Here is a 12988-nt window from a genome sequence, read left to right as displayed (position 1 = left end):
AGACAATATATAGAAACCAGAGAAGTCTGTCTGGAGCAGCCAAGGGCCACGTTTATACCAACAGTTTGCAACAGGTGCAAAGCTTGAACCTTTTTTCTCAGCAGGAGATTAAACACACACAAACAATAAGATAAAAACTGTCATTATGGTGTTTTGCAGGTACTTTTTAATGAAGCAGCTAGTTGAGGACTTGTGAGGCGTCTGTTTCTCAAACGAAACACTCTAATGAACTTGTCCTCTTGCTCAGTTGTGCACCGGGGCCTCCCACTCCTATTTCTATTCTGGTTAGATTCTGTTTGCACGGAGAAGTGTATCTCTCCAAAAACTGTGGTCTTAAAAGAGATGTAAAAGTTGTTGAGTTGTTATTTTTATTGTGAATGAAAATATGCTAGCCATTTATGTTCTGAAAATAGTCTACGTTTCCTCCTCTACATTTTCTGATATAAAAATGCCTATCATACCCATTTCTTAGAACAGACAATGAATACAATGTGTAATGTTTTTGTTGATTGATGTTGTCTTAAATTAAGATTAGCGTTTTTCACTATATCTTCCACAACCTTCTAAGGTATATGAATTCTTCTGAGAAAGCGTAATGTAATATGTTTTATTTTTTACGGCTGTCTATCCGGTCTTTCCATTTATAATCTACTGCTAGATTACAGGTTTTGCAGAGTATATTATTGTCTGCAAAGAGCATCCCAGAGGGGTATTGGCAGACAATTTTTTCAAGCAATATTGTGATTTTAAATGTTTGATCTTTTCTGGTTTGATTCGTAGTCTCATCCCTTTAACTGTACTAATTGTTCACTTTTTTTACAACTTCTGATGATCAGGGATTGAGTGTGTTGAAGAGCATCAGCTTGAGCAAAGTGAGTTGCCAAATAATAGGTTTTGTGCAATTAAGATTTTAATTTAGGCGATCCCCCCCAACAAACAATCACGCACAACCAGACATTGAATGTTTGATTGGAGGCAGCTTGTGTCAATTAGCATTTCGTAGTATTTTCTGCCTGCAGCAAACCCAATGGGTCATTCTGGAATACTGGTCAAAGAACACCCCCCACAAAAACAACCAAAATGCCTGGCCCTAGTCAGATGCCCTGTCTTTTTCCCTGCTGCAAATCCATTCATTCATTCAAGCTTTGCTAAAATCCTGGCTGTGGTTCAATTGCATAATTTTTACCGCCTCGGCCCTTGGGCTTACCACTTTCCCTCTGGGAATCCCCGCCGAAACCGGATGCAGTTTGATTGCCATCTTAAGTTCAATTCACAAAAGTTACCCACTCGGCTTTAGATTTAGCTCGAGGGAGCGAGTGAACAACTTTGATCACTTGCAGGGTTGTAATTCAATGAAAAATGTAGTGTCAAACACAAGTGGCATTAAGATAAAATTACTATGCTTTCTTGCTAGCTACAAAATGTGTATAGATAACATTAATTTTAGCGGTGGCAAATGGGAATATGATGCTCAAAGTTACACACAGTCATAGTGAGGAGCATATAAAGCATAGCTAGCTAATAGCTACATAAACATATATTTTGGTGTATTCCAAAAATGTATTGGAATAAATAACCAAACTATGAAGAGGGAGGAAGGAATGATTTTTGAATGGACCACCCTTGCCCGGAAATTCGTTCATCCCGCGATGATTATGTTTTCAGCCACCGGTAGCTTGTGGGTGCTTTTTATGCGCTACAGTCAATTATGATTGCATGTCTACTTACATTAACTATATCATTATTAATATACACCTACTGTATGATAACTAGAAAATTACTTAGCTTACTAACGTTAGCCTGCCTAGCTGGAACTTCTGAAGAAGGACAATTTTTTAATTATTATTTATTTATTTAGTACCACAATTTCTAACTTATGTATATTCGTTTTTACTTACACTTGTATGCTGACTACTCCATATTGACGTTGAGGTTTAAGGTTTCAGCTGACTTTTCTTAGTAGATGTACAATCCTCGCGAATTGAATTATGGGGCGTTTCAGGCCCCGAAGTGAACATAATTGTACACTTGCAATCTCGATTAAAAATGAGGGCTGAGGGGCTTACGTTGCGAACTTCCCTTGTTTGGCTAATTGTTTGGACCGACGTCCAAGATGGCGACGGGGATTCCCCCAAGGGCATAAGGTGAGGGTAAGTGGACAAGGGTGTCTTTTATGAGTTTGAAACGCAGCCCCAGTTTCTGGTTGGTGTTGAAACGCAGCCCCAGTTTCTGGTTGGTGTTGAAATGCAGACCCAGTTTCTGGTTGGTGTTGAAATGAGAGAAAATAAATAATGGTTCTACAACTTTTTATTTTTCCTTTGTGGTGGAAGGAATTAAAGTTTTAGGCTATTATTTGGGGAGAGAAATATGATGGTGCATCAACTAGCAGTGAAGTAGAGGAAGGTGACGGTAAGTTGAGCTGTTCAGACTGACCTTGGGGTGGCAGGTAGCCTAGTGGTAAGATCAGTGGGCCAGTAACTGAAAGGTTGCTGAATCGAATCCCTGAGCTGACAAGGTAAAAATATGTTGTTGTGCCCCTGAACAAGGCAGTTAACCTACTGTTCCCAGGTAGGCTGTCATTGTAAATAATAGTTTGTTCTTTACTGACTTGCCTCGTTAAATAAAGGCAGATGTTATACGTGTCCTATGGAAGTTAGGATAGCCTGACAAATGTGAAAGTTGGTTTGGTGTCTCGAGCTTCAACGGTTCAATAGGTACTTTTGGTGAGTTATTTTATGCAAATAGTTATAGTTGATAAAGATTTTAAAGAATTGTATCCTGAATGTTTTAAAGTTGGTCTTCTAGCTTAATTGGCCAAGGAGTAGTACCATTTTGAATAGCTACCTCTGTAATCCCATGGTTCTCATTCAAACCCACGTTGATTTATCAATATGCTAAATGGTTGTAGTTCAAAAAGTATATAAAGTATAACAAATATTTTTACCATCAACCTAAGTAAGGTCAGTCTAAACAGCTCAACGTTGGTTTGGAGTTGATAGCTTAAATGGTGAAAGAGGAGATTTTTATTTATTTTACCTTTACCAATGAAGATTCCAGATTGAAATAGCAGAGATGTAGCCCAAGATGTCATACCCTCTAATGTTTTGTCTAATCTGTTGGAAAAGTGGTAAACATTTCAGTTGTTTATAAGAAGTTAGAGGAAATGTCGTTGTTAGTAAAACAGCTGTATTGTTTGGTCGGTAGACAATATTTTGGTTTTCAATTTCCGATTTTGAATAGCAGAGAAGTTGAGGAAGATTTTATGCGCTCTAGCTTTTTGTCTAAGTTGTTGGAAAAGTCGTCAAATTAGCTGATTGTGTCAACAGTTAGTGTTTACAGTGAATAGTTTAAAAAGTATAAAATATTGAAAAAAGTTGTGGCTTTTATTAAGTATGAGGAGTAGAGGAGGATATAAAAAAAATAAGAAGCATGTTGAAGATTTAAAGTGAGGACTCCATTAATTACTGAGTTTATCAGTGAACTGAAGATGGGGAATAAACCACAAACAAATTCAGATCTTAAATGCAGTCGTATCATATTTATACAGTGAGGGAAAAAAGTATTTGATCCCCTGCTGATTTTGTACATTTGCACACTGACAAAGACATGATCAGTCTATAATTTTAATGGTAGGTTTATTTGAACAGTGAGAGACAGAATAACAACAAAAAGTCCAGAAAAACGCATGTCAAAAATGTTATAAATTGATTTGCATTTTAATGAGGGAAATAAGTATTTGACCCCTCTGCAAAACATGACTTAGTACTTGGTGGCAAAACCCTTGTTGGCAATCACAGAGGTCAGACGTTTCTTGTAGTTGGCCATCAGGTTTGCACACATCTCTGGAGGAATTTTGTCCCACTCCTCTTTGCAGATCTTCTCCAAGTTATTAAGGTTTCGAGGCTGACGTTTAGCAACTCGAACCTTCAGCTCCCTCCACAGATTTTCTATGGGATTAAGGTCTGGAGACTGGCTAGGCCACTCCAGGACCTTAATGTGCTTCTTCTTGAGCCACTCCTTTGTTGCCTTGGCTGTGTGTTTTGGGTCATTGTCATGCTGGAATACCCCATCCATTACCCATTTTCATTGCCCTGGCTGAGGGAAGGAGGTTCTCACCCAAGATTTGACGGTACATGGCCCCATCCATCGTCCCTTTGATACGGTGATGTTGTCCTGTCCCCTTAGCAGAAAAACACCCCCAAAGCATAATGTTTCCACCTCCATGTTTGACGGTGGGGATGGTGTCCTTGGGGTCATAGGCAGCATTCCTCTTCCTCCAAACACGGCGAGTTGAGTTGATACCAAAGAGCTCCATTTTGGTCTCATCTGACCACGACACTTTCACCCAGTTGACCTCTGAATCATTCAGATGTTCATTGGTAAACTTCAGACGGGCATGTATATGTGCTTTCTTGAGCAGGGGGATCTTGCGGGCGCTGCAGGATTTCAGTCCTTCACGGCGTAGTGTGTCACCGATTGTTTTCTTGGTGACTATGGTCCCAGCTGCCTTGAGACCATTGACAAGATCCTCCCGTGTAGTTCTGGGCTGATTCCTCACCGTTCTCATGATCATTGCAACTCCACGAGGTGAGATCTTGCATGGATCCCCAGGCCGAGGGAGATTGACAGTTCTTTTGTGTTTCTTCCATTTGCGAATAATCGCACCAACTGTTGTCACCTTCTCACCAAGCTGCTTGGCGATGGTCGTGTAGCCCATTCCAGCCTTGTGTAGGTCTACAATCTTGTCCCTGTCATCCTTGGAGAGCTCTTTGGTCTTGGCAATGGTGGAGAGTTTGGAATCTGATTGATTGATTGCTTCTGTAGACAGGTGTCTTTTATACAGGTAACAAACTGAGATTAGGAGCACTCCCTTTAAGAGTGTGTTCCTAATCTCAGCTCGTTACCTGTATAAAAGACACCTGGGAGCCAGAAATCTTTCTTATTGACTGGGGGTCAAATACTTATTTCCCTCATTAAAAAGCGAATTAATTAATAACATTTTTGACATGCGTTTTTCTGGATTTTTTTTGTTATTCTGTCTCTCACTGTTCAAATAAACCTACCATTAAAATTATAGACTGATCATTTCTTTGTCAGTGGGCAAACGTACAAAATCAGCAGGGGATCAAATACTTTTTTCCCTCACTGTATATTTTACCATTAATTAAGCAGGGAGTTACCATTGAGTCCAGGGTCTATTTTACAAGCCCTACATATACAATTGCATATGAACCAACGTGCATTTGCATCATTATAGAAAGTAATGTCCTATCTTTGTTTGATGCTCCCAACCGAAAAAAAGGTATTTACAACGTTTTGACCATGTTGGTCGTCGTCAGGTTCAACCTCTATTTCACCAGGATGTTGCGCAGGGCACAGAGCTGCGTTAAAGATAGAGATGTCTATTTGTGGATCGGGAAGTAGAAGACACACACCAGGTCACCATTACAAAAACACCCACTCTCTCTCATCCACTCATGGCTCCACATCTCCTCCTTGTCCTGCACATCCTTTTCTTCCTCACTGGACTTTCAGGTAAGAGAGGGTACGCCATTTCTTCATTGATGTTAGTATCAAGGCTCAGTTCCTCCAAATCAGACACTGAGTACATTCTGACATTCATTGGACTTGTGCGTTCTGTCTACTTTGCCCAAGGACATGCTAGTCACATTGTGCATTGTCATATTTTGTCTGATGTGTTGATGAGAGCTATTTTTAATGATAGGTCTCCACATTCAACATATGTATTTTTCAGCAGTTCTCTTTTTTACTTTTTTTTCAGTAAAAAATTAAGAAATAGAAAAGGCAAAATCTCCCATGTCTACAAATATATTTGTAGATTACAAATATTCATACCTATATGTTTTCTAACAAATGTTTAGTAACATATTATACACTAACATTTAACATTTTTTTATGTTCAAGGTTGTACTACAGTAGTACAGTATCAGAACAACCATTCAGAGTATGTTTCAATATATAAAATATTACAACTTCAACTCCTTATTCTTTTCAAACAGCACTATTAATTAATTGTAACTAGAGATTATCTTTTTAGTTTAGGGGTGTAGTATGTCAAAGATAAGTATGATTTTAATGGTCAAAGTGTTGCCTCTGATCATGGCTGGACTTGGGTGTGACAACATCAGCACATAAAAGTAGATATCTCAGTCATTATCTGCTGTCACAACCACTTTTGGCCAAATTTCCAAAGTAATTTGGTTGATCAGCTGGTGGGACTTGTTGAGTAAAATGTTTTAATTCAAAACTATTTGTTGTTTCTTGTTGTGTCTACAGATACACAGAGTGTGTCCACAGTGAGTCATGTGTCTGTAAAGCAAGGAGGCTCCATCACCATCCCATGTCTCTATACTCAGAGATATAGAAACAATGTGAAATACTGGTGTAAGGGATATTATTGGTTAGGTGGCTCTACTGTTGTACGCACTGACCATCCTAAGACCAGTGGTAAGACCCCAATCTCTGATGACATCAACCAGCACATCTTCACTGTGACCATGACAAGTCTTAGTCCTAGTGATTCTGATTATTACTGGTGTATTGTGGTGAGGAAGAACAAGGCAGATGATGGGGTTAGACTGCAGCTATCTGTTACTCCAGGTAAGATGCACTGCTTGAAAATCCAGTAATGCAGGTTGAATAGTGCTCAGTAATGTTGCATGGACAACTTTAAATCCATAGAGGAATATTGGTGAATTATAAAATAGGATTGAACATACCAATCACTGCAAAATATGCTTTATCAAACAAACAGTCTGTTCTGACCCAGGAGGCGTACACAAATAATTCATTTCATTTCATCTTGAATATACACTGCTCAAAAAAATAAAGGGAACACTTAAACAACACAATGTAACTCCAAGTCAATCACACTTCTGTGAAATCAAACTGTCCACTTAGGAAGCAACACTGATTGACAATACATTTCACATGCTGTTGTGCAAATGCAATAGACAACAGGTGGAAATTATAGGCAATTAGCAAGACACCCCCAATAAAGGAGTGGTTCAGCAGGTGGGGACCACAGACCTCTTCTCAGTTCCTATGCTTCCTGGCTGATGTTTTGGTCACTTTTGAATGCTGGCGGTGCTTTCACTCTAGTGGTAGCATGAGACGGAGTCTACAACCCACACAAGTGGCTCAGGTAGTGCAGCTCATCCAGGATGGCACATCAATGCGAGCTGTGGCAAGAAGGTTTGCTGTGTCTGTCAGCGTAGTGTCCAGAGCATGGAGTCGCTACCAGGAGACAGGCCAGTACATCAGGAGACGTGGAGGAGGCCGTAGGAGGGCAACAACCCAGCAGCAGGACCGCTACCTCTGCCTTTGTGCAAGGAGGAGCAGGAGGAGCACTGCCAGAGTCCTGCAAAATGACCTCAAGCAGGCCACAAATGTGCATATGTCTGCTCAAACGGTCAGAAACAGACTCCGTGAGGGTGGTATGAGGGCCCGACGTCCACAGGTGGGGGTTGTGCTTACAGCCCAACACCGTGCAGGACGTTTGGCATTTGCCCGAGAACACCAAGATTGGCAAATTCGCCACTGGCGCCCTGTGCTCTACACAGATGAAAGCAGGTTCACACTGAGCACGTGACAGACGTGACAGAGTCTGGAGACGCCGTGGAGAACGTTCTGCTGCCTGCAACATCCTCCAGCATGACCGGTTTGGCGGTGGGTCAGTCATGGTGTGGGGTGGCATTTCTTTGGGGGCCGCACAGCCCTCCATGTGCTCGCCAGAGGTAGCCTGACTGCCATTAGGTACCGAGATGAGATCCTCAGACCCCTTGTGAGACCATATGCTGGTGCGGTTGGCCCTGGGTTCCTCCTAATGCAAGACAATGCTAGACCTCATGTGGCTGGAGTGTGTCAGCAGTTCCTGCAAGAGGAAGGCATTGATGCTATGGACTGGCCCGCCCGTTCCCCAGACCTGAAACCAATTGAGCACATCTGGGACATCATGTCTCGCTCCATCCACCAACGCCACGTTGCACCACAGACTGTCCAGGAGTTGGCGGATGCTTTAGTCCAGGTCTGGGAGGAGATCCCTCAGGAGACCATCCGCCACCTCATCAGGAGCATACCCAGGTGTTGTAGGGAGGTCATACAGGCACGTGGAGGCCACACACACTACTGAGCCTCATTTTGACTTGTTTTAACGACATTACATCAAAGTTGGATCAGCCTGTAGTGTGGTTTTCCACTTTAATTTTGAGTGTGACTCCAAATCCAGACCTCCATGGGTTGATAAATTGGATTTCCATTGATTATTTTTGTGTGATTTTGTTGTCAGCACATTCAACTATGTAAAGAAAAAAGTATTTAATAAGATTATTTCTTTCATTCAGATCTAGGATGTGTTGTTTAAGTGTTCCCTTTATTTTTTTGAGCAGTATATTATTTGAATATTAAAAATGGCTTCAATGCAAAAAGGCACAAAATAACTACATTTGTCTTACAAATTTCATTCAGCATTTGATTGAAATCCATAGACAGTTGCATATTGCTGTTATGAGATCATTCACTTATGTGTTATTTTATAGGGGCTAGTGTATCTTTGACAATATTTATAACATTGGTGACTTTAGGAAATCTCCCAATCTTATGGGTGTGGGCTTTTATCTGACTCATCATATCACAACTTCCTATCTCCATTGTGTTCAGATACTCCAGGACTCTATGTGGATTCACAAGAAGTGACTGGAGTTGTAGGACAGAATGTCACTGTGCGTTGTTACTATAGTGAAGCTGGAGCCAGAGGCAGGTGGTGCAGGATGGGTAGGGGTGGGAAATGTCTGGTGAATTCTGGATTTCTAGATAGAACATCAGTGACATTACACCAGCAGACCAATATTGTCACCAATGGCAATGTTTTAACGGTGACTATGAGTGCACTGAGGATGGTGGACACTGGCTGGTACAGGTGTGAAAATGGAGACTATCAGATGCCTGTTCATATCACTGTCAATCAGCAAACCACAAAGCAAAATACCACCACCTTCAGTAAGTACTGAGTGACAATTATTGGTAATGTTAGCTTCTAATTTTCAGAGTACAAACTCAACGGACACTATGACAGCTTTAAACTAAGTTTATTCTGCCCCGAGGGTCAATACAGCTGCATTAGACAAAGACATGGTTTCACCCGTGGTAGTATACATACCCCACTTAGGGTGGAGTCTCCTCCTTATCGCTACACATTGCATCATTATTGCTAGGCAGGGAGCTGAGTATATGGGTCTTAAACGGTTCCTCCCTTATCAGTACTGCCACATGTGACCATTTCCCTGCACTCCGCCCCTCCCAAGCTTCATTATGGCACCCCTCATGTCTCTTTTTTAACTAATGATAAACAATAGTTAAAGCTCAGAAACCAAACCTATCAATAAATAATGCTTTACTTCCCCACTTAGAAGCTAGTTTGAAAAATGCTGAAAGTAGTGTTTTTTTTATTCTACCTTGACACTGACAACTTTTCCAATTCCAACAGCCCAAGACATCTCTGCTGGTAAATCCGGAGAATCTGCAGTCTCTTCTCAGCCGTCAGTCAACAACATCCAGACGTAAGTGTACACAAACACCCCTCAAAGATCACCACTCAATCTAAATGTAAATGGCTGAAATTTGGATTGATGAAAACCATGGTTTCAAAACATTGTTCTAGCCTACAAAAGGTCTGTGGATGACTTTACAGCAAATGTTGACACTTCTACATTGAAATATGAAAACTAAGATGTTGACTGGTTATGAAATAGCTGCCAATATTCTGAGGAAGGAAAGTATAGTGTGATGTGTACGTTATCTCTATTAAAAAGAAAATAAGGAAGTATCCCCGGGACTGTCTAACTGTGCAGTTTCCAACAGGCCAATATTCTACAAAGTTTAGCGCATAAAACTTGGTAATTAACTACAATGACCATAATCCATTGTGCATCTACTTGTCCGGTCTGTGTTTCTTTTACGCCTGCTACAGAAATGGCAAAATAATGCACAATCGTGAGGTGGTATAGAGAGCAGATGTTGCTTTGCAAGGTATCTCTACCTGAAAATACATGATCTAAGTGATTAATAGCTGGTATTCAGCAGTCATAAAAGTATGCCTTATTTACTTTGAAGATTTACAAAATAGTGATTTTGTCACACAGCACATGCAGCAGCTCTACAGAGATGAAATGTTGACTTGGAATGAAAAAATGTAATATACACAACAACTGAAATATTTGAATAAAGTAAAGTAATGTGCATCAATTGTTAATATGTGATAAGCAGTAATGGGCAGTCACTACCATCATGGGACTTTTATGAATTGTTTAATTCTGTGTTGTTACAGCATTCAAACCAAATAATAGAAAACGAAATCGAAAACCGTGATATTTTTTTAAGAATTTAACCGAAACCGACCGGCCTCAAAAAGCACTAATTGCTCAGCACTAACTCTTCTACAGATTGGAACGTACATTCTTCTACCTGCTGAAAGTTGGTAATGCACTGCTCTTCCTCCTGTGCAACATCATTGGAGTGGTGAAGTTTAGGAAAAACCGGCATCAAGATGATACCAAGGATGTATAGAAACCAAAGAGGTTTGTCTGGAGTGATCAAGGGTCAAATTTACCAACGGTTTGCACCAAATGCAAAGCTTGCACCTTTGTTTCCAAGTACAGGGAGGAAAAATATAAAATATGCCGCTGTCATTAGGCTTACCCTTAATGTATTTTTCTTTATCACAACCTTCATTTGACATATTTGTATAACTTGTAATGCTTAATTCCCTTAGAATATGACCAAGGTATTAGATTATATTCAAACAACACATTCTATTTTCTATATCCAGCTTTATCTGTATGATTCATTTTATTCTAATGATTCTATTATTATGTACATGTGTTGTGGAATTAAAGTATTGTCCAATGTGTCTCTAACCCTTTTCCTGATGGTTATTTCTCATGGTTTAATGTAACAAATCACAGCCTGGTTGAACTGTTCCGTTAATAGTTCCTCTAGCTTTATAAATAAAAATATCCATGCTAATAAACTACATTGTTGATAAACATTGTTAATAAAGAAACTAGACCAACACAGGACTCAGGAGTTAATACATGGCTGAGGTTATCAGTGTGTTGAGGATGGGGAATAACCCACAAACAATCATCAAATTAACCACTATACGTAGTAGCATCATTTTGACTATATCACACTTAGTCAGGTTCAACAGTTCAACACCAGTTTTACACAAGGTCTTGCACTGTGCACATGGTTGCATTGTGTCATTAAAACAGGAAGAGCCTTAAAGAAGTGATGGGTCAGGAAGTAGTGTCAGTTGCTTGGGTTTCTTGGTCCCTGACACATACCAGCGTGCCCATAAAAACATAAACACTCACAGACCCTCTGTCTCTCATCCATGGCCGGCTCCAGGTATAAGTGACATAAGCGGTCGCTTAGGGCCCAAGGCCTCTAGGGAGCCCCCAACCACCCCAAAAAACTCAGTCAAGGTCTCAATTTACTGTCGAGAATTAGAATAGGAGAATACACAAGGCGCAAGTTCAAAATGGGGCTGTTCATCAACAGTTTTTTCTTGTTTTGTCAGTCACTGACAGTCACTCAATTAGCCATGTCAGCTAACAATTTTTAGATTGGTAAATTAGTCTAGCCAGCTATCTAAACTTTTACTGTATTAATCATGATCGAATAACAACCGGTCACACAGGGCACGTGCCCAGGGGCCCCGACTTCCAGGGAGCCCCCATTGATTTTGCCTGGTATGGCAACTGCTCGGCCTCCGACAACAAGGCACTACAGAGGGTAGTGTGTACGGCCCAGTACATCACTGGGGCAAAGCATCCTGCCATCCAGGACCTCTATACCAGTCGGTGTCAGAGGAAGGCCCTTATAGTTGTCAAAGACTCCAGCCACCCTAGTCATAGACTGTTCTCTCTGCTACCGCATGGCAAGAGGTACAGGAGTGCCAAGTCTAGGTCCAAAAGGCTTCTTAACAGCTTCTACCCCCAAGCCATAAGACTCCTGAACAGATAGTCAAATGGCTACCCAGACTATTTGCATTGCCCCCCCCCCCTTTTTTTACGCTGCTGCTACTCTCTGTTTATTATCTATCCATAGTCACTTTAACTCCATTTTAGGGCTCCCAAAAAGCTAGTTCCGGCCCTGTTCTCATCCACTCATGGTTCCTCATCACCTCCTTGTCCTGGACATCATTTTCTTCCTCACTGGACTCTCAGGTAAGTGAGGGAAGACATTTTGTTGTTTGATATTATTAGGCTCACTTCCTCCAAGTCAGATACTGAGACTGAATAAATGCTGAACGTTATAACACTTGTAATGTCCTATTTACTTTGCCCATGGACATTTTAGTCACATTATTTTTGAGGGACTCAATATTGTACAAAATAATCCATTCAGTGTTTCATTATCTAATAAACATGCCAGTAACTTGTTTTTTTCAAACATAACTTTGAATTGATTGAAACTAGAGATTGTCACCATAGTTTAGGGGTGCAGTAAATGTCAAAGCTACAGTATATATACAAAAGTATGTGGGCACCACTTCAAAATAGTGTGTTTGGCTATTTCAGCCACACCCGTTGCTGACAGGTGTATAAAATCGAGCACACAGCCATGCAATATCCATAGACAAAAAATTGTTCAGTGACTTTCAACGAGGCAGCTAGAGCTGACCCTGTCAACTGTGAGTGCTGTTATTGTTAAGTGGAAACGTCTAGGAGCAACAATGGCTCAGCCGCGAAGTGGTAGGCCACACAAGGTCATAGAAAGAGACCGCAGAGTGCTGAAGTGAGTAGAGCTTCAAAATTGTCTGTCCTCGATTGCAACACTCACTACCGAGTTCCAAACTGCCTTTGGAAGCAACGTCAACACAAGTACTGTTCGTCGGGAGCTTCATGAAATGGGTTTCCAGGGCCGAGCAGCCGCTCACAAGCCTAAGATCACCATGCGCAATGCC

The 12988-nt window shown here is 40.9% G+C and overlaps 1 protein-coding gene across 2 annotated transcripts; it reads left to right on the top strand.

The window, feature by feature from the left end:
* The first annotated feature begins 5421 nt into the window (after window positions 1-5421).
* On the top strand, window positions 5422-11080 carry LOC106576993 (CMRF35-like molecule 1). Of its 2 annotated transcripts, XM_014154621.2 has the most exons (5): window positions 5422-5535; window positions 6298-6621; window positions 8680-9018; window positions 9506-9578; window positions 10461-11080. In XM_014154621.2, exons 1-5 carry the CDS (start codon window positions 5478-5480, stop codon window positions 10582-10584), a joined length of 918 nt encoding a protein of 305 aa, XP_014010096.1. In that variant the 5' UTR covers window positions 5422-5477; the 3' UTR covers window positions 10585-11080. The 2 variants fall into 2 exon arrangements, with proteins under 2 accessions (XP_014010096.1, XP_014010097.1); XM_014154622.2 differs by lacking the exon at window positions 8680-9018.
* Window positions 11081-12988: the final 1908 nt, after the last annotated feature.

The sequence above is a fragment of the Salmo salar genome, chromosome ssa18 (assembly GCF_905237065.1).
Source record: "Salmo salar chromosome ssa18, Ssal_v3.1, whole genome shotgun sequence".
NCBI classification, from domain to species: Eukaryota; Metazoa; Chordata; class Actinopteri; order Salmoniformes; family Salmonidae; genus Salmo; species Salmo salar.
Note: the sequence above shows the minus strand (reverse complement) of the source record. Positions and strands in the feature narration are given on the sequence as shown.